We start from the raw sequence: 22,293 nt of genomic DNA on the forward strand, positions 1-22,293 counted from the left end.
CCAGGGCTCCAAATGACACTGTTAAGCCCCGCTGTGAAGCGCCTCTGGGCTTCCAGCTGACACTGCAGCTATTGCCCAGATTAGGTTCTGTCCCTTCACTCCTGTCACTGTCCACGATGGTGGCACCTGTGGGCAATGGTGATGCCCTCCCCTAACACACTGTTCACGATGGTGTGCACCTGTGGGCAATGGTGACGCCCCCTCCCCCGCCCACACACACTCACTTGTCACTGTCCATGATGGTGTGCAGCCTGTGGGCAATGGTGACAACGGTACAGTGGGAGAACTCATTCCGGATGGTCGTTTGAATAAGGTTGTCTGTCTCTAGATCCACCGCAGCTGTGGCCTCATCCAGGACCAGGATTTTGGATTTTCGTAGCAAAGCCCTGCCCAGGCATAGGAGCTGCCTCTGCCCTATGCTGCAGACAACAGAAGAAGTCACACATAAGCCCAAAAGACTGGGGAAAACCTGCGGCTCGGCTCAGTCTCATGGCCCAGGTCAGGCTCTCAACACCTCCCATTGGTCACTGTGAAAGTCAGTGTTTTTCAGATTTTCTCAGAAGACTTACCAGAGAATCTTGATTTAAAAAGTTATATTTCTGGGTCTCCCTTTATATAGATTGGGGAACGGAGTAGAGGTGTACATTTTTAATAAGCACTCCAGATAATTTTCATATTGAAGCAAGTTTGAAAAACATTGGCCCAGGGCTGGAGAGATGGCTCAGATGTTCTTCCAGAGGTCCTGAGTTCAATTCCCAGCAACCACATGGTGGCTCACAGCCATCTATAAATGAGATCTGGTGCCCCTGTCTGGCATGCAAGCATATATGGAAGGAATGTTGTATACATAATAAATAAGTAAATTGATTAAAAAAAAACATTGGCCCAGAAACAGTGCTTTGTATTTGGCCATAGTGGTAGCAATATTTTCAAACCAACATGAAAGCCCCAAGCTTGCTACAGCAGTGTGTGACCTGACACTGTTGACAACAAGGGTGGCATTGCAGTAGGATACCCCCGTGGCCTCTATCTGTGGCCTTAGCAAATGCATTCGTTATTTTAATGTGCACTTCTGGTCGCAAGGCTAATGATTTGTTCAAGGCTTTCTGCCTTGATTAGAGACAAAGCCAGCTAATGAGTCCGGCATCTTGGTGTGAGATGCAACGTATGTGGAACTCAAATATACTTGTAAAATGCAAACAGCTTTAATTTGGTTAAGAGCCGATAATGAAAGCTGGACCTCTTACTTACACAAAGGAGCTTTGGGAAATGATGTGAAGGAAAAATTGGGGAATTTGCTAATTACCCTTCCCTGCTGTGGTCATTAGGGATTGCATTAAATGGGGTAGCTAGACTAATGTTCTGTAAATCTCTGTAAGAACATTTCTGCAGGAGGTGAGAAGTCACCCGAGATGAACTTCAGTACATGTTTGTAGTGTAAGGCCAGGCACGCTGCAGAATTATTAACCTCGCTGGCACCACACTCCTGCCCAGGTCAAATGGAATTGATGATGACAGGCACCACTCGCTGGCAGCCGCTCGCTCATGCTCCTCTTCCCAACATTTATCACAGATACTGCAAGCCGTTTGTTCCTCCACTCATAGATGTAAGTTTTAACACCCTAAACCAGGTCTGAGACACAGGTCTGAATTCAAGGCCCTAGTAATAGCGGTGAAGTGACTCCCAGCACAGACAAGAGAAGGGATGTCACTGTCACATCCTGGCACAAGGTCTCCCATGTCCCCTCTGCAGTGTTAACAGCAATGCCATTTATGCCCCCATTATGTTTAATGTACTTGGAGGTCCAGGGCTGTATCTCTGTGTCTCCAGTGCCTGGCACACAGTAGGTGTTAATATGTATTTATTGACTGCATATGTGAATGGCCTTTTACATCAGGCTAAACAGCTGTGTAAGCCTTGCTGGCTCCTGTGTCTGTTGCCAAGGAAAAGCAAGATGGATGATATTCACTACCAAGCCAGAAAAGTGCCCCTGTGGGTGAAGCCACCTTCATCTTGGGTTCAGTTAGTCTGGGGAACGGTCTGAACATTGGGACTTAAGTTTCCTGGGCGAGTTCCTCAGTCTACTTAGGAACCAGAGCTCCAAGCAGGTCTCTCAAGTTACAGCATGCACACAAGCCGCTGGGAATCTTGCTAAAATGTAGGTTCAGAGTAGTAGGCATAGGGTCTGGGAGTTTGGGCTCATATGCAGCTCCCAGGTTCTTCCAGAGCTTAGATTAGTGGTTCTCAAACTGGGATGCCTTTTCTAGCCTATGGGAATCTTCACATCCCCGAGTTCAGTCTGGGTTTCATAACAGATAGATCAGACTCTGGTTGGACTGGGGAGCTGGTTATTGCTACCATGACTCTGTTGAGTGTTCTATGGTTCTCCACAATAGTGGCATTTGCAAGCTCACATGATAGAATGCCACATGAAGAACACATTTAATAACAAAGGTTTTCAAGTGTTTCTAAGCATTTTACATATTTTTTTAAATCATATTTTTGCTTATTTTTCTTTTTGAGACAGGGTTTCTCTGTGTAGCTTTGGAGTCTGTCCTGGAACTCGTTTTGTAGACCAGGCTGGCCTCGAACTCACATAGATCTGCCTGCCTCTGCCTTCTGTGTGTTCTACACATTAGGAATTAGATCTACACAATGTAAACCCCATAATGGCAGACCACATCTAAAACAGGAACACAATAAACAGTCCCCACATTGTGTCACTGCCTGTGGAAGAAGTGGGTTACAAGCCATCACCTCAGGTTGTCACCGCCCTCCCTCACTTCATGATACAGCCCAAGTTGCAGGCCATCCACGAAGGACTTGAGATGAGCCAGTTCCAGGGCTTTCCAGATCTCCTCATCCGAGTATTTGTTGAAAGGGTCTAGATTCATCCTCAGACTCCCGGAGAACAGGATGGGGTCCTGCAAGTCGAAGAATGGCAAGCTGTTAGGGGTGATGTCAGCACAGGGCACGGTCATGCTTTGTGGCCAGACATGGTCTGAGACGAACTCCTGGCAAGAAGCTGGCTCATGACAGAGCTCCTCTCACACCTCTGAAGGCCCGGAGTGTCTGCGTCTGGAGAGCTGTGCACGGGGTACAAGGAGTCCGTGGTTTGTACCTGCTTTCTTCCACTCTGGATCTCCCTGTAGTCATCCAGGTTTGTTTCCACATCTCTTTAGGAGATGAAAAGAAAAATCCCTCCCCTGAAACAGAAACTCCTGACTTAGAGATGGAGACTAAAAAGGTAGAAGAAGAGAAGGTGTAGTCATCTGACAATAAACCGTCTCCTACATTTTGAAGAGGTCAAAGAAGAGAATGTAGCAAACTAACAAAACATGGGGGCTGAAGAGACTTTTGATGCCCAGTCATCAAACCTGAGTTTGGACCCTCAGCATCCAATAGAAAGTTAAATGTGGTCTCTCCAGCCTTATGCTCAGCCCTGGGAGGGAGAGGGGAGCAACCAGAGGATATCTGAAGTTACTGACCACTGACCTGGCCAAAATAATGCTCTCCAGAGGCTGGAGAAGTGACTCTGTGGATAAAGCACTTGCTGCTCTTCCAGGGGCCCTGTATGCAGTTCCCTGTAGCCACACAGTGGCTCACAACCATCTTTAACTCCAGAGGATCTGGCGCCCTCTTCTGGTCTCTGTGAGAAGCAGGTCCACATGCAACACACGTACATGCAGGCAAAATACTCATAACACATCAAATAAAAAAAAAAATCTTAAAACAACATCAGAGATCGGGTGCATGGGGGGGTGGGGGGTTGTTGGAAGGGGAGAGGGTTAGAGAGAAGGGACTAGGGGAGGAATGGGGAAAGCTCGGGGGACTGGGATGGGGGGAGGGAGGAAGGATGGATATGGGATCAGGGAAGAATATATTTCAACTAAGGGAGTCATTTTAGGGTTTACAAGAGACTTGACTATAAATGGGATCCCAGGTCCAAGGAGAGATCCCCAGATTGTTCTCTGGACAGAGAAGAGGGTGCCTGAACCGGCCTTGGCCCATAACCATACTGATGAATATTTTGCTTATCACCATAGAACCTTCTTCTGGCGATGGATGGAGATAGAGACAGAGACACACATTGGAACACTGGAATTAACTCCCTAGGCCCAAACAAGAAGCAGAAGGAAAGAAAACGTGAGCAAAGAAGGCAAGACCAGAGGGAACCTTCATCCGACGATGAATGGCGATACAGACGGAGACCCACATTGGAGCACCGGACTGAGCACCCCAAGGTCCAAATGAGGAACAGAAGGAGGAAGAAAATGAAAAAGGAAAACAGGACTGCAAGGGGTGCGATCACCCACTGATACAAAGGGACTGATTTAATGAGAATTCACCAAGGTCAGTTGGACTGGGACTGAACGAGGACATGATCCAACCAGATTCTCTGAATGTGGCTGGCCCGGAGTCTTTCTGAAAAGCCATTGACAATGACACTGAGACTTGTTTCCTCTGCATATACTGGAGTTTGGGGATCCAGTCTGTTTGGATACTCACCTTCCTGGACCTGGAGGGAGGGGGGAGGAACTTGAACTTCCCATGGGGCAGGAAACCCTGACTGCTCTTAGGGATGGAGAGGGAGGAGGAGAGGGAGTGGGGGGAGTGGGAGGGTGTTGGGAGGAGGGGCAGAAATGGAAACTTTTATAATAAAACTACTTTCTCAAAAAAAAAAAACAACATCAGAGAAACAAAAACAAAACAAAACAAAGAAACAAACAGCAAGCTCCAGGTTCCATGGAAGATCCTCTCTCAATGCAGTGGGAAAAAGTTACTGAAGAGGGCATCTGACGGCACACACCAGACATCAGACAAACAAATCCTCCACAGACGCTTGGCCGCAGTGCAGACAGTAGAGGCCTCCAAGGCAACCCTGACTTTGGTAGGGTCCATAGAGCAAGCCAAAGGGAGGTCTTTCTTGCTGATACAATAAATGTTCTGCTTGCTGGCAAAAACTTGCAGCAAATTCCCTCCCCTATCTTTTAGCCACATCAAATGGGGGATATAAAGCTTAATGGCTTCAAGCTTCAGCAGCAAAATTGCTACTGCTAATTAGGAAGGTCTCAGCAAACCATGGTGGGCTATGGACCCGCCAAATAATCATCTGCTCTATTTGACTGCGTTGTTTTGCTGCCACCTACCGGTCAACTCCAGCAGCCACAAAGAAAGCGCGAAGTTCAGAGCTCTTCTCAGAAGCAGTGTTTTGGGGAACTAGTCTGGAATCCTGGTGTGAAATTGAACCCTGATAGTCAACAGGGTCGAGAACCATCTAGGAAACAGACACCTGGAGGTATTTGAGAGGGAGTATCTAGACTGGGTAAATTGAGCCGGGAAGATACCTTAAACACCAGCTGCACTATTTCCACGAGGGAGGGTCTTACACTGAGCAGAAATGAAAACCACAGCTGAGCGCAAGCACTCATCTCTACTTGGTGGGTGCAGATGCAGTGTGCCAGGGTCCACTCACGCTGCCGTCCTTCCCACCACGACGGACCATGTCCCTTCTCAAACCGTGAGCTCAATCACCCTTCCTCCAGTAAGTCACTTCCCGTCAGGACCAGTGACAAGAAGACTAACTAATGCAGCTGTGGGAGGTGTATGGTTGGTTGAGTTCCTGTCAGAGTTTTTCTCCTGTCTGTGTTAGAGTAAGTTCTAGGGCTGACCTGGGGGATGATGGTCAGCTTCTCACGAAGGTCGTGCAGTCCGATGGAAGCAATATCTACTCCGTCAATGATGATCTGGCCGCCTGCAGACTCTAAGATTCTGAAGAGGCAGTTTGTGAGGGATGACTTCCCAGCTCCAGTCCTGCCCACCACACCAACCTGTGAACAGAGTTCATATACATCTGGGTCACTTGCAGTTCTTGGAGAAAAGTTAGCCTGTATAGCCACACTGTGATAGTCACAGACAGAACAGAAAGAAAGAAAGAAAGAAAGAAAGAAAGAAAGAAAGAAAGAAGGAAGGAAGGAAGGAAGGAAGGAAGGAAGGAAGGAAGGAAGGAAGGAAGGAAAGGCAAACACCTTATATCAAACATATAAAATGGCTTTGAGTCTTGATGAGAGAAAACATTTCCCAGATGTCAGAAACAAACGGCTCTCTCACACTCCTCCTCAGTCGTGCGGGCTGTAAACAGTGACAGAAGAAATGGACGCGCCCTCTCAGCTGTTGTTACAGTTAATCTTGGAAATTACAGCTTTATTCCTTTTTAAATTTTTTTTAAAGTAGAGGGCAAGGAACCTTTGGGGTGACTTAGTCGTAACAGCACCTGTTGCTAGCCAGATGACCCCAGTGCAATCCCTGGAACCCACACAATAGAACAAGTTAGCCTCTGCTCTTCACATATGTACGTGTGCATGCATACACGGGCACACACATGCAAACTCACAACATAAATAAATAAAAATGTACTAACTTAAATTTTTATTACTTCTTTTATTTTTTGAAATTATAATTTAATTACATAATTTCCCTTTTCCTTTCTTCCCTTCAAACCGTTACCCTTCCATGATCTTTTACAAATCCATTGCCTTTTTCATTAATTGTTGTTACATGCATGCATGTATATATACATATATACAGATAGGCATACGAATACACACACAAATATTCCTAAATATAACCTGCTCAATCTGCATAATGGTAGGTACTTGTGCTATGTTGTCGGAGATGACCAGCTGGTGTTAAATGACCTTTGGTGTGGTCTTCCCTGGGGAAGACCATCTCTCCCATTCCCATCATCCCTTAGCCGCCTATGGAACACGTCACAGACTTTCGTGTCTGCCTTGCTCAGGGGCCATGCTAATCTTCTCTGTGCTGTGCTAATTTTACTACACGTGCTGCTGAGGGGAGAGCTAGGTTTACTTGATTGTTTATTTTTGTTTTATTCTTTAGTAGAAAGAAGGAAAGGCTTGTCACCAGAGGAGAAACCTGGTTCTCAGCGTCCTGTCTAGACTGGTTGGTTGATGGGTTGATTTGTCCACATTAGACCCCAAACTGTGGCAAACAAGAGCTCTATAGGAAGGGTACTCAGCTTCACAGACCAGGAGAAATACTAGGTGATTCTCTCCTTGTGGACGGTCATCTACACAGTTTTTCTAAACAACTCTCCCTCCAGGCCTGATGCTCCCCCTTTCTTTCCCAGGTTCTTCACCACACATTATACCCTCATGGGGTGGGCCAACAGGGAGGCAGGATCCAGCCCATTATTATATTCCTAACATGTTCCCAGACTGCAGGAAGTACCCTAATCTTCTCCCTGCACCCAAATGATGGAGGCCTTCGGTCCTCCTTCTGTGCCAGACACTCTCTGATGACGAGGCCTGACAGCCAGAACTCTCCAGAGCTGTCTTCATCACCTACCTTCTCCGTGCTCTTGATGTGGCAAGTGATGCCTCTCAGTACCAGATCCAGCTCAGACCGATACCGTACTTGATAGTTGTTAAAATGGATCTCACCTTTGCTGGGCCAATCTGCTGGAGGCCTCTTATCGGTCACCCAGGGTGCCTAGCAAGGGGAGAGGATGAGGCAGGCGGGCACAGTAGCAACTCAGCAAACAAACGGCTGTCCTGGGACTCATGTCACATGACAGAAAGGTAGCAGGGCTGGGTGAGCTGGGCTTTTCTCTTCCAGAGGGTCTCTAAGTTTATTCAGTGAAGAAGTGCTATCCTGCAAGGTTGTTCTATGAATTTCCAGAAAGATACTGTCATTTACTAAATCATTTCCTAGTCTTACATTTGAGGAGATTTAGTCTTTTGAGTTAGAGTAAGGGGGGCTTTGAAACGACATGACGGTGCCAGAGAGATGGCTCAGAGGTTAAGAGCACTCATAGTTCTTCCAGAGGTCCTGAGTTCAATTCCCAGCAACCACATGGTGGCTCACAACCATCTGTAATGAGATCTGATGCCCTCTTCTGGTGTGTAGGCAGAACACTGTATACATAATAAATAAATAAATCCTAAAAAAGAATATGATTAAGGTGGGTGGTGGTGGTGCACACCTTTAATCTCAGGAGACGGAGGCAGGCGGAGTTCTCCAAGTTTGAGGCCACCCTACAGACTCCAAAGCTATTCAGAGAAACCTTGTCTCGAAAAACCATGGGAGGAGGAGACAACACTAATCCATTCAAGATGTTTTTAAAAATGAAAATGTCCTCTCAAAAGAATTTCATGGGATTCTTCTGAGTTTCATTAATTCTCACCTCATTTTCCACATTTGTGTATTCATTTATTCGCTCAACAGCCACAATGTTGGTCTCTGCTTCTGATGTCATCCTCACCAGCCAATTCAGGGTTTGTGTGATCTACAGAAGAAAAAAATTATACCAAACACACAAATACACACACACACACACACCCCAAAACAAAAACAATGAAAAAAAACCCTCAGGCTTAGAAACTAGCTCAGTTAATCAGCTGTAGCACAAGGTAAACTGAGAGGTTACTTTATATTCAGGACTGTGGTGATATAAAAAGACAATTCTTACTGAATTCTTATTTTCATAGCTGAGAAATAAGACCCGTGCTCTGATTGGCTGGGTAACAGTTGAGTGCTTACCTATGTGGTGCTCACAAAAGGGCAATGTGAACTTTGAATAGTTCAGGGCTAAAGCTCGGCTGAGGAGGCTGGCTCTTGGTAAGGTGGTACCAGAGTTCAGGTCTCCTGCCTGCAAACCTAAGGCTGTTTACAGAATTGTTGTAGATGGCCCTCTGCAGGTGGGGGAATACCATGAGGAAAGACTCAGGGCATGAAAAGGCTTTCAAAAACGCTGCCTTCTGTCTCTGACCTCACTCCTAGCCATCAAGGTGGGATAGCCCTGTGGACCCCTGTCCTCTTTTACACAAACTCTGGCTGTCTCCTGCTATCACACAAACATATCCAACCACCAATCAGAGATTCATCACGGTGCAGGCCAGTCTACAAAACAAGGACCACTCAGATAGGAGCTTCTTTCAGGAGAGGAATCAGGAGTTTGCACATCTGCACAGGAGTTTTGGGGAGGGAATGGCAGCTAGAGAGAGGAAGGCCCATGAGACAGGATAGGACCAAGGTGACTTTGTGTGGGTTGAACCACACATAACTGCGGTTACAGAATTAGACTCTACTTCCATCTAAGGGTGTCCCGACTCTGCCATGGCTGCCCTGGAGAGACGGGGAAGTGGTACAAAGAACCAAGGAGACTCTGGAGAACACCACTGTTTGGGGTGCCCCGTCATGGGCCTCATAATATCTAACGAACACAGTCCTATATAGAGCACATCTGCGGCCATGCAAACCTCTGGGACAGTAGCTGTAGTGCTGGCCACTGCTCAGCGTGCACCCCTGCTGTGCTCGCCCTGCAGCGAGAGTCATCCACGTTTCTCTCAGGCTCCCTACAACAATCTGTTTTACTTGTTCTGTGATATAAGAGAAGCCAACTCAGGAGTTTTTTTGTCCAAAGGATTTTCTGATTACCACTATATTCTGGATAAGAAATATATAATCTTTGTTGATTAGAACCAATGAAGAAGGCAACAAGTAGAAACATACAAAAATTGCCTTTTTTAAGTCATAAGGACAGTAAGAGTTATGCTCACTTTGCCAGATAGTTCTGGTGCCCACTTAAATGAGGTAAGGAATGTACCTATGGGTAAAGATGAGGAGTCAGGATTTGAGCCCAGTCTTCCTAATTTGGATGAGAAATAATAAAAGACAGGGCTCTCAGACTTAGTTTAAGATTAACTGACTTGCTGGGCGGTGGTGGCTCATGCTTTTAGACCCAGCACTCAGGCGGCAGAGGCTGATGGATCTTTGAGTTTGAGCCCAACCTGGTCTACAGAGTGAATTCTAACATAGCCAGAGCAGTACAGAGAAATCCCATACCAAAAAACAAAAACAAACAAACCAAAAAACTCAACAACAATAGAAGATTGACTTAGCCAAGACTTCAGACTTACATTGAGGGCATTGGACAGAACAAAGCCCACAACATCCCCAGCTAAGGATTCTTTATAAATAACCAGAAATAAGGCTGAAAAGAAGACAACCAAGTTTCCAACCAGCTCCAGACGAATTGCAAGCCACCTGTAGAGCAACAGAACCAGAAAGAGGGGTGTCATTAGTCTCTGCTCACTCATCTGAACCAGGAACTTGGGAGCCCATAAAACACTGGTGACAGGGATGGTCGAATTAGGGGAGGGACAAAGAGGGAGAGAAATGAGAGGGATATCTTGATAGAAGGGGTCCTTATGGGGCTAGGGAGAAACCTGGACATAGGGAAATTTGCAGGAATCCACAGGATGAACCCGCTAAGACTCCTAGCAATAGTGGAGAGGGTGCCTGAACTGGCCTTCTCCTGTAATCAGATTGGTGGTTACCCTAATTGGCACTACAGAACCTTCATTCAGTAATTGATGAAAGCAGATGCAGAGATCCACAGCCAAGCACTGGGGTTGAGATCCTGGAGTGCAGTGGAAGAGCCAGAGCAGGGATTATATGAGCATGAGGGTTGGGGGTAGAAGATGGAGGGGTGGTCCAAGATCATGATGGGGAAACCCACAGAGATATCTGACCCCTGCTAATGGGATCTCATGAATTCTACGACAGCTGAGGAGCCTGCATGGGACCGAACTAGGCCCTCTGAATGTAGATGACATTTATGTGGCTTGGTCTGTTTGTGGGACCTCTGGCAGTGGGACAAGAATTTATCTCTGGCACATGAACTGGCTTTTTGGAGCCCATTCCCTATGGTGGGATACCTTGCTCAGCCTTGATGTAGGGGGGAGGGGCCTGGTTCTGCTTTGACTTGATGTGCCAGGCTTTGTTGGCTCCCCATGGGAGGCCTTATCCTTTCTGAGGAGTGGAAGTGGGGAGGCAGGAAGGGGGGAAGGAGGGGAAACTGTGTTTGGTATGTAAAATTAATAAAAAAATTAAAAAAAATCATTCTTAGAGGATTTGATTGGTATACTGTTCTCTTAGGAGCTACCTCAATTTGATTTAGAAATACTTAAATTCTTAATAACCCAATAAGTTGACTTTTGAGGGAAATAAGTAGCATTTTAAAGGGTCTAAAAGAGTTTTCTAAACTAAAGAAATCCTACAATACAATATTCCCCAAAGTACCAAGCTATAAAAATTAAATAGGGTAAGCACTGAAAATAAAACATACAAATTCATCTAAAATATCCTTAGACATTTTGGAAGAGATTCTGATTCAAGGACCACATATGAGGTAAGCATCTATGTTTCTTTTTCTTTTCTTTGAGACAGGGTGTCACTATGCAGCCTTTGGCTGGCTCAGAGCTTGCTGTGGAGACCAGGTTGGCCTCTAACTCACAGAGATCTGCCTGCCTCTGCTGGGATTAAAGCCCCGAGCCAGCAGCCTGGCAAGCAGCTGCGTTTTAAATGAATAGTGATTGCCTTTGATTAGCATAAGGAAGCAATGGCCTAGTGGATCCACAGAGAGCTAGAGTCTGAGTATCTCTTTTAAGTGGGGAAAAACTGGGAGTGGAAACAAGTTAGGTGTGAACTGGTCACTGGGAGACAAACTGGACTTCCTAGGGAACCGAGGGATGCATAGTTTAACATCATTCATAAAAGTCAGCCGTCCCAAATCAAATATACTTAGCTAAGTTTGTATCAATAATTCTAGCAGGTACTACAGTAAGGATCATTGGGTTTACTCAGAAGTCTTCCCTTGGACAGTCTCTAAGAAATCAAACCTCTGACCTTGCAGTGTGCCAGCTAACTGATCCTCACTAGCCTGCCCTTAACATCACAAGGCATCCTGAAAACCACCTAGGAACTTAACCTCCCCAAACCTCTCTTTCAGTGGCCGGCCTATCTAGCTTGCCATGGCCTATTGATTCCTAGTCTGCTCAGATGACCTTTTCTTTTCTTTCTTTTTTCTTTTCTTTCCCCCCTTTTTCCCCTGTTTTTACTTATTTATTTTCTTTTTTTTTAAATACTTTATTGTTTTTTAATTGAGCTACACATTTCCCCCACTCCTCCCCTCCCTTTCTCCGCCTCCCCTCCCACCGTCCCTTTTCATGTCTTGTCACCAGTGTTTTCACCTACAAATCCCTAACTCTCCTCACGCCTCTGCTTCTTCTGTTGCCCTAAAAAGGATGCCATGCCTATGAAGAGTCTCATCTCGAGTCTCAGGAAACCAAACAGATATTGCTCAATTCACCTGGCACGTGTATACTACTAGAGTTTCCAGATACTCAGAAGTGTCACATGACTTTCACCGTAACTGTAAGACATGTTGTATTCTAACCATTGAAAAAGAAAAACATTAATACTTTCCTTAGAGAGTCCAAGGCAATTCACCTAACTTGGTCAGTGGAGACCTGGGATGGAGAACCTGTCTCCAGCTCCAAAGTTTGTGCTTCCTCCTTTCTACTTAAACAACATGAGAGGCATGTGTGCATGAGGTCAGAATGAACTTTGTTCCACTGGCTATGCCTGCCCTCCAGTGCTAAAAGTCAAACATGCAAAACCCTGAAACATACCTTGGAGGAAACCCTTAAGGGAGGCCTCACCTGTTGGAGGTGATCCAGGAGAAGACACATTTCTGGTTGGTGTCGACCAGTCTCTCGCTGCATGCTAGGAAACGCTGCTGGTGCTGGAAAGCACGGATGACGGGCAGACCCGAAACAGTCTCGCTGAAGTGAGAATAGATTGGGGACCTGGTGACAGAATCCAGTCGTCTCAGCTGGCGGGAAGTAGCCACATAAAACACCTGAACAGAAGCACCAAGAGTCAGCTAGTCACACAGCCATAAAGCATGTTTTGTACTTCTTTTCTTCTGGCCTTGGACCGACATTTGTTACTCAATGACTGTGGCTCACCTCCAGACAGGAAGACTAGCTTGGCAGGGAGCAGAGGGAGCTGACAGAGGCGGGTTAGAGATGTGCGTTTCTAACCCTCGGGAGGAGCTGGGCAGTCAGGCCCATCTCTTTCCTTAGCCCTTCACAGGCTATCCAGACAGAAATTTCTGGACCGGCTAGAGAAATGGTTACCAAGACGATTTTGTAACAGATGCTGGGACACAAGGAGTATATAAAGTAGGGGAAAATGGTTCCTTAGTTAAGAAAACTTGTTGTTTTTGCAGAGGTCCTGGGTTCAGTTCTCAGCACCCACATAGTGGTTCACAATGTCTGTAACTCCAGTTCTGTGGGCACCAGACACGCAGCTGGTACACACGCATACAACACAGGCAAAACATGCATCTGCATAAAATAAACACATCTTTTAAAAATAGTAGGTTATGTTGAAGTTGGGATTAAAATGGAGATTGACCAAAACTGTGGCTCTGTGGTGTGCTGTTAAGGGTAATCCTGAGGGCATGCGGAGTGTTGCAGTGGAAGAACTGGCCTGGTCGTGAGAGAATGCAGGCAAATGCCCATAGGTGAGAGGCAAGGTGAACAGGTTCGCAGTGCTAATGAAACCTGTGAGAACTTGTTGAAGGAAAAACTGAGCATTTGAGAGTCACGGTGCAAAATGCTACGTCTCAGAGTTTCTGCATATGGTCCCGCCTACCTTGACGATTTGTTATAAACAGCTGAAAGGCTGCTGAGGACATGGCTATGCACCAGCAGAACTCTACACGGGCACTATAGAGTTCCTATAAGTTCATCACAGCACCCCCCTGGTTGGGTGAGAAGTGGGGGGCTGGTGAGATGGCTCAGCAGGTAAAAGCTCTTATCCTGCAAACTTGACAACCAGAGTTGGATTCCCTGAACTCACATAACAAGAAGAAAATTGACTCTGCAAAGCTGCTGTCAGATGTCCACACATGTGCCTGTGCACACTGACATACAGTACACACACGCACGTGGGCACACACACATACACACGCCAAATAAAATTAATTCATTTTAAATAAGAAAGGCAACTTGCAGCAAAGCATCATTTTCTTTATAGCCTCCTTTTTCTCATCAATTTTTATTTGGGGCAGGAAATGATTCTACTTAGTCCAGCCTTTTGGGAAGATAGCTGCGCTGGAACTTGCAAGGCTCACAGACATGACAGACATGCCAATGAAACTAGAAACACCCTGAAGTGAGATGAGATCCAGCCCCTGCATAAGGACATCCCCAAGCAGTTATGCCTTTTCAATAACAAAGGAAGCAGCAGCCCCACACAATCCCCTGGAAACGACCTAACTCTTGTGTATGTGTGTGTCGGGGGGAGGGGTGCTGGCTGTTTTTGTCAACTTGATACAAACCTGGACATGTCTGGGAAGAGGTTTTGAGACAATGCCTTCAGAAGATTAGCCTGTAGGCAAGTCAGTAGGGCATTTTCTTGATTTATGATTGATGTAGAAGCGCCCCACCTACTGTGGCTGGTACCTGGGTAGGTGGTCCTGGGTGTTGTAAGGAAGCAGGCAGAGCAAGCCACGAAGAACAAGCCTGTCAACAGCATTCCTCTATGGCCGGCTTCAGTTTTCCCCTCCCGGTTTTTACCCTGTTTGACTTCCTGGCCTGACTTCCCCCAGTGTGATGGATATGACCTGAGAGGCGGGAGCTGAAACAAATTCTCTCCTCCCCAAGCTGTTTGGTCATGGTGCTTAGCACAGCAACAAAACCCTAAGACATGGGCCCTGATGGAACTGTGAACATGTCATCTTTCTCTCCTACCCTCCCTCCATTCTTTCTCCCTCCACCCCATCCCATCCCCTCTCAGTGCTAGGCAAGTGTCCTGCCACCAAGCTATATTCCTACCCCTCCAAACAGTTTTGAATGCAAACACACGTCTCCTCCTTAAGCTCTCTGGAGTGCAGTGTAGGGCGCCATATGCTGGGATCCACACTCACTGATACCACAATTGCTTTAGGTAGTCCCCGGGCTTTCCAGGATGCAGGGGAAGAGTGACCAACAGCAAACACAAAAGAGTCTCAACGACTTCCAAAACAGAGAGGAAGGGAGACCTAGCTGCACCCAAACTTACCTGAACAGACACATAAATAATGCCAAGAGGAATGATGACAACGGCGAAGATCGGAGTGGCCATGCAGATCATAACAAGAGTGCTAATTATGCCAAATAAGCACATAACCCAGCTCCGCAGAGTCTGGGGGAGCATGTCATCCACAGTAGAAATATCCTAGAGATGCAAGGAGGAGAGAAGGTGAACCTTCTTCTAAGACCTTCCTCTAAGACATTGCTTCCCACCTGGAATGCGGGACTTTTTTGTTCTTTAGGCCTTTGTCATTCAATCTCTTTAAGTCACCCATGTGTAATAGATTATACTGATCTGTCCAATAATTATTCACACTTCTGTGAATTCCTTATTTTTTTTTAATTCTTCCAAATATATATGGCAATAATCTTCAGCTTTTTCAGTTGATGTGCTGGATTTTCACTCTTCATAATCTTCATTTAACCACACTCTGTAAACTACTAGAGTCTCTCAGAGAAACCCCATAGCCAAACCAACTCGTTACAGCTTGTGATCCTAGTCCTAGGAGAGCGTCCAGCACATAACAGGCCTTGAAGACATTTATTTAAACTCTGTCCCACAAGCTTTGTCTCCACTTTTACTTAAGGACCCCTCGTGTACTGGGAAGTTATTACCTCTGCCAAACACAGGGTTTCAAGGGGAGAGGCGAAGGGGGCTGAATGCATCTCCTGGCTTGTCGGTGTCCCAACCAAGGAACCCAAGGTAAAAGACGGGTTTAACCACCATACTGTCTTACGTCATGTGAAATAAGATGGAAAAACTAACAGATGGGTGGATGATTTGGAACACTCAGAAAGTCTTGCTTATATCTTGGGTTGTCCTTGCCCAGCTTTCCTGGAGGATTATAATAATTCTCTATATTAGTTATATGTGCGTACTAAGGCAAGTCCAAATTATTTCTGGAATTTCCCATATTTGCCAGGGACACTAGGCTCCCAGGAGAGTTCTGAATTGGGCATGACTTCTGAATCTAATTTAGCGTTCTCAAGTTTTACATCAGCATGCAGATGTTAGCCACACCCAGGGCTGGTGAAACCCTCACTAGCTGTCAAGCCTACGAAGATTATTTTTGATCCCTACTTAGGACAGGCTCTCTACCTCTTTTTTCTTCCTTTCTCTCTTCTCTTAAGGACTTAGTCACCGTTTCTAGAAGACCTCACATCAAATTTCCTCATAGGCCTGAGATAATACCTCTCCAACAAACTTACTATAGGATTATGAGTTTTATCTTTGATGAAGAAGCAGTCAGCAAATATGACTGTAGCTCAACTAACTCACAGAAAGCCCTCTGTGTCCTTTCCCAGAAGACGAATCATACATATTATGACATTAGAAAGACTAAAATGTTTATAAAATTCTTCTGAGAAATATCTTCATCCAAAGTATGTGCCTTTTACTTTCAGCTGACTAGCAGATAGCCTATTTAAGCAATCTCCAATGACATGGTCACTATTTCTACCCTGCAGGAAGAAGAGAAATGGGAACAGTCACCTGTCTACTTTCAAAGCAATTGCTCTGTCCCCAGGTCCTCACTGGAGGCTATGACGCACCCTTTGTGTATCCAATGCAAGATCAAATAACTAATGGTCCAGAGCTATCTGTGTATCTTATAGAATGTTCCTTCCCTTCCATAGGATGATAACTAAAAGCTGTGCTGAAGGAGCTTCAGAATCTTCCAGAATTGCCTGGATCCTGCCCCTATTCCTAAAACTCCCCTTTCAGATGTGTTTAGATGAGCCAGCGAATTAGGTCTACCCATGAAGGGAGCCATCCTCACATCTCACGGTACTAGACTGGTTGAAAGAACTCAGCTGATGGCGGGAAAGGAATGACTGATGCCTGTGGTCCCAGAACCAACGCAGATGGAAACAATGAGAACGCAAATACAGATATCTCAACCCAAAACTCAGATCCACCTCAGTGGTTCTCAAAGCATCAAACGTCGAAGTTTTAGGGGTGGAGACAGGCTAAGGAAAGATTTTTCTTACAATTCTTTTTATTAACTATTATGAGCAGTGAATGTGTTTTCACTTGCGCTTCTCTGCAGAATGGCGCTCCTCACCCCGCTTCGACTGCCCCCTCCCCTCCCCACGACAACCCTCACTATTGTCTTACTGGAGTGATTTAACTCAAGTTTCACCTTTTCTGACGTTTCCCATCCTTGCCATCCAGGCTGAGCTAGTACGCTGTCTCTGCCATTCCTTTGTCCCCACAGGGCACCTCCGCACATGCTATTGGTGTTTTTTAATCCTATCACAATCCTTTTCTTTGATTTTCTCCTTCACTAGAGGGTGAGCTACTGAAAGGCCAGTATGTTCACCCCTAGGATTCTTGAGACCTCACAAGAAGGATCCCAGAAATATTTGCATGCTAAGTAGACCAAGAACTCAAACTGCAGAGTTGGGTGAGGACTCTCTTATAATCAAAATTAGAAAGACCCTCAGCATCTAAGCACCCCAGTGTGCTGAGATACTTACACCAGAAAATCTGTTCACAATCCGGCCTGTGGGAGTTGTGTCAAAAAAGCTCATGGGTGCTCGAAGGATATTGGTGAGCAGCTGCTTGTGCAAAGTTTTTGATGAATGGTTGCAAGCAAACACACTCCAGAGAGTCGCAGCAAGCACAAAGATGCCTGGAAACAGAACCGATATGGTCAGCCCCGTGCCGCAGACTCCTGGTGATCTGGGACTTGGATACAACAGCGATGGATTTCCTGAGTTGTAGATTTCCAAGGTCCATGAAGATGTCTACCCTCGCCATCAGACATACCTTGTGCCAATCCCAGAGCTGCAAAAACTCCAATTCTCATGTCCCTCTGAGAAGCTGGATAGTTAGTGCCATTCAAGTGTTGAGAGTCTCTGGTCCAAGCACTCAGCCAGAGGTTAGATCCAATATAAGAAACAGAGTACAGTGCAAAGCCCAAGATGACAAAGGTTATCGAACACCATCCTACTGATTGTAGGTATTTCAGGTAGATGGAGAACTTTACCTGCAAAGACACCATCAACAATACCCTAAGGGCTTTGGGTAAGACGTTATAGAAAACTAACCATAAGGAGGACTGTGCTGGCTGGTTTTGTTTTTTCTTTCAACTAGACAAGCTAGAATCATTCTGTACAAAGGATCCTCAATTGAGAAAATGCCTCTACCAGACTGGCCTGCAGAGAAGCTTGTGGTATGTTTTTTGGTTGGCCTGATGTGGGTGCCACCCCGGGCTATAGGGCTGGGTGCCGGAAGAAAGCAGGCTGAGCAAGCCACGAAGCAGAAGCCAGGTAGCAACCTTCCTCCACAGCTTCTGCTTGAGCTCCTACCTCCACATTCACCTGCCCTGCTTGAGTTCCTGCCTTGACTTACCTCAGTGATGTGTAAGATCTTACATTGGAAGTGGAAGTATAAGATTAAAAAAAAAGCAACCTTTTCCCCCAAGCTGCTGTTAGTTGTGGTGTTTTGGCTTCACTAACTCAAGAAGTGGTGTCCCCTGGAAAAGTGGGGAGCAGCGTTTAGCTGTCTGTGGTCACCATTTCCACACTTGGCAGGATATATCCTGCTAAGTATGATGCAAGGGGAATAGCCACCAGTTATGAATAAGCATTTAAAAGTAATGAACAAAATACATGAAACAGGCTGGAGAGGTCAGAATTTACTAAGACCTTGGAATCTGTGGTTTTAAGTTTCGTTAATTTGAGTCGTGTGCTCTGGGTCTGATGTTTTAGTGTTCCCTAGCACCGACAACCGTGCTTCAGATCAATTTTGTCGTTCTCCACACGTAAGTAGAATCAAACATTCATCCTTCATTCTTCTTTTTCTTTTTAAAAGATTTACTCTATGTACACAGGTGCTTTATCTGGACGCATGCAGGTGACGAGGAGGGAGCATCAGGGCATCTGACTGTGAGCTGCCATGTGGGTGCTGGGAACTGAACTCAGGACCTTTGGAAGAGCAGCCAATGCCCTTAACTGCTGAGTCATCTCTCCAGCCCTGAGACATAATTTTCTGGAAAGTCTGTTTCTGTTTGCATTTAAACATTGAATTTGAAGATTTGCAAACGTGCTGCTCCAGTAGATACGTGTTTAAGTTTCAACTAACTTCCAGACCTTTTCAGATTCCAAGCCTGATTTCCCCTCGAGCAGTACTTTCTGCGTGTGGTGTTTACCTTCCCGGTTTCCATAAATTCCTTCTTGATTAGTTTTTGGCCTCTCACTAGTTCTCCCTTCTCCTTCAAGGCAGTCACATTCTTAATCTTCAAGGAGTTTTTGAGGGACTTCCTGTGCCTGCCACTGGACCTGGAGCTGAGGTAGAGAAAGGAAAACACCCTGAGCTTGGGAACACTTCCCAAGGACCTTCCCACAAGCAGGTGTCACAGCCCCTGCCAGCATGGAAGTGCTTTCATAGCCAAGGGCTAGTGAACTGCCGCCCTTCCCCCACCCAAGGAAACAAAGAGCCAAGAGTGTTCCTGAGATCCATTCTGTGTGGACAGAAGGTCCACACGGAAAGAAGAAAGTCCAAATAGGACTAAAGAAGATGTAAGAGTTGCCAACCGAATACATGGGCTACCTGCGACTCAGTGTTCGGCGAAGGCTGTTTTCTCTTCTCATGGTCAAGGAAGCTGCATCCTCGGGGATTTCCTCCACACTTGGTATCAGCCCACCGTCATCATCGTCTTCCTCACTATCATCATTGACTAAGGAGACATGTTTGAAGTTAGGGAATGACACAGGACTATGACTAAGGAGAGAAAAGTCCTCCTGCATCGTGTTGATTGAGGGAGCTCAGATGTATACACGTTAGAATATTCAACCTCATAAATTCTCACTGAGGATGCTAGGATAAAGAAGGGATGGGTTCATAATTCATCGTAAAAGAATGGTCAAAAGGAGAAGGAAACCTCCGGAGCTACCTAAGTTCCTTTGAAGAAGAAACAGCTTTAGAGATACAGGAATAAACTGCAGACGCCATCCACAGAATCAACCAAAGAGAGAGTTAAGAATTAGAAACACTCATCTTAAAGTTCAAGTAATTCAGCACACTTTTATTAACTGAAGGACTTACGAAAGCATTTGAAAATGGAGGAACTAAGGTATGAAATACAGCAAGGGCACCAGTGGGAACGCTGATGCTGAGATCTCTAGAAACTCCTCCTCTTTGGCAATGAGAATGCTGGGGGGTGGGGAGGTGTGGACAGTTTGCCAAAACACAACTCTTTCCAAGACTCTGAAATCAACCAAAATCAAACATCTTTTTTTTTTTTAAATGACAAAATCTTGGTAACTGGAAACCTTGCGGTACTTTAATATGTCGCATTTCCACCTCTCTCTCCTCAGCTGATAGAGCTTGTAAACCAATCACAGGAATTCCGATAGAGTAATTGGATTTCGCACTACCCATAACAGCCCTATCCCAGGATAATTACTGAAGACTGGCTTTCATGTACCAGGAGGCAACATGCAGCTTCCAAGGAAGGGAAGCAGCCAGTAGTCCTACCCAGCTACGATGAATATGAAATACAACAATGATCAGCTGGGCATGAGAGCCCTAAGGGTGCAGCAGTGGCTTATACACCTTTGGCAGTAACCAACAGCTCCCTTATTGGCATTAAGGACCATTCAACAAGAGGGAAATTGTGCCTGGTACTAGAAACCTGTCCACCTGGGTCTACTGAGGTCATGGATCTCTGCAGAGAACCTACAACCACAATTTTACTAAATCAGCATAATCCTTAACTGCATTCTAAATATCTATCTTTATACCCACAGATAAGTGTAGTTCTTACCCCTTATCAAAGACACTTTTCTTTGTAACAGATGGAGATCATTAATGAAAATCACAACCAATCAAAATGTCGAGAACAAAAGATTGTGTGGTGCCCATTCCCAACTGATACATCTATAGCACAACTCCTGAAACCAAGACTCTAGGGTCACTGCAGAAGAGGGAATAGAAGGATTGCAAGATCCAGAGGAACAGGCACACCCATGAAGTCTCGGGAACATGGCTGCCTATACAAGACCTGAACAATGACAGCGCCAATGGACATGCTGACATGGAAGAGGGAAAGTCCATGGGGTCTCAACCCTAGACATATAACTACAAGCAATTGGAGAATGCTGAGAGTGGGAGAAATCGTCTTCAACAAGGAAGAACTCCCCAATTGACTGTCTAATACTAAGTATATACAGGTATAGTATATAGACCAAACAGATTCTATTTATGTATTTAGGAATATATATATACATACATACATATATGTGTATATATGTGTATATATATATTCCTATATCTATTATTTATACATATATATTCATCTATCTATCTATTATCTATCTATCTATCTATCTATCTATCTATCTAATACAAGAATTAAAAAGAGGCCAGGTGTTGAGAGCTTCTGGCCTCAACATGGCTTTACCAGAGGCCACTGAGAAAATACAAGAGATGACAATTACCAATTCAGGTGTCAACCCACCAGATGAGTGACGCTCTGATGGAGAGAACCTCATCGAGCAAGGCTTACAGGGCCACAGACTCTGAAGACTGGTTGCTTCTGTCTGTAACTTTTCTCATGTGCCACGATAAACAGCCATGGGTATTTTTCCCACTGCCTGTGTGTTTATCTCATATATATATTCCATCTACTGGGCATACATATAGCTGTGGGTGGTCAGGAAGAGGATTTCTGCTTGATCTATATAAGTCTGATAAATAGAAATAATACTAGAATATGTTTCATTACTCAGACTGACCTAGGGAAGGAATAATATTCTCAGTCACAGAGACAGTCAATTTTAGACTTCAGAATTAATTCAAAGCAAACTGGAACTTGAGTAACAGAAGCCTGGCATTCCTAAAACTGGGTCTCTGACACCATTGCCTTTCTTTCCATAGAAATTACTCACTCAAACATCCATTGTACACTCTGAAGTGTCTGTTGGTTGCATACCAGAAGTAGAGGAGTAGGAAGTACCACTCACTTGGCCCAGGCAGAGTTTCAATTTCTGTGTTTCTTTACAAAGACACAGAACACAGAAGAATGAAGTTTGAAACTCTGGGCAATTAGGCCCTAAATGTAGTTCACTGAATACTTAATATTTTGGATATAGATGCTGGTTTTCCCTCCCACTAGGACACCAAGTTCCATCCTCTTCCAACCCTGTTCACATACCTGTGGCCTCTCCTTCTGGCCCGGAATGCTTCATGAATGTCTTTATATTCTTAGCGAACACTCCTTTCTTGCTCAGCAGATCCTGGTAGGATCCTTTCTCTAAGACAGTACCGTTCCCCAGAACTATAATCTCATCCACTTGGGGAAGGAAGTGAATGCTGTGAGTCACCAAGATGCGAGTCTG

At 45.3% G+C, this 22,293-nt stretch overlaps 1 protein-coding gene and 1 non-coding gene across 2 annotated transcripts in view; both read right to left on the reverse strand.

The window, feature by feature from the left end:
- LOC146893664 (ATP-binding cassette sub-family C member 2-like) overlaps positions 1–22,293 on the reverse strand; it is a 61,781-nt gene that overhangs the window by 1,329 nt on the left and 38,159 nt on the right. Inside the window, exons 19-31 of the mRNA XM_087907878.1 lie at positions 22,110–22,290; positions 19,505–19,631; positions 19,104–19,239; positions 17,720–17,939; positions 17,428–17,582; positions 14,939–15,094; positions 12,529–12,728; positions 9,943–10,069; positions 8,208–8,309; positions 7,370–7,513; positions 5,674–5,832; positions 2,759–2,925; positions 225–419 (exon numbers count right to left, since the gene is read on the reverse strand). Coding sequence (XP_087764004.1) covers positions 225–419; positions 2,759–2,925; positions 5,674–5,832; positions 7,370–7,513; positions 8,208–8,309; positions 9,943–10,069; positions 12,529–12,728; positions 14,939–15,094; positions 17,428–17,582; positions 17,720–17,939; positions 19,104–19,239; positions 19,505–19,631; positions 22,110–22,290 — 2,069 coding nt within the window. The remainder of the gene's footprint in view (positions 1–224; positions 420–2,758; positions 2,926–5,673; positions 5,833–7,369; positions 7,514–8,207; positions 8,310–9,942; positions 10,070–12,528; positions 12,729–14,938; positions 15,095–17,427; positions 17,583–17,719; positions 17,940–19,103; positions 19,240–19,504; positions 19,632–22,109; positions 22,291–22,293) is intronic.
- On the reverse strand, positions 6,756–6,862 carry LOC148121308 (U6 spliceosomal RNA). The gene has a single exon (XR_015738485.1). It is a non-coding gene; the product is annotated as a U6 spliceosomal RNA (small nuclear RNA).

The sequence above is a fragment of the Myodes glareolus genome, chromosome 7, assembly GCF_982192425.1.
Source record: "Myodes glareolus chromosome 7, mMyoGla1.1, whole genome shotgun sequence".
In the NCBI taxonomy this organism is placed as follows: Eukaryota; Metazoa; Chordata; class Mammalia; order Rodentia; family Cricetidae; genus Myodes; species Myodes glareolus.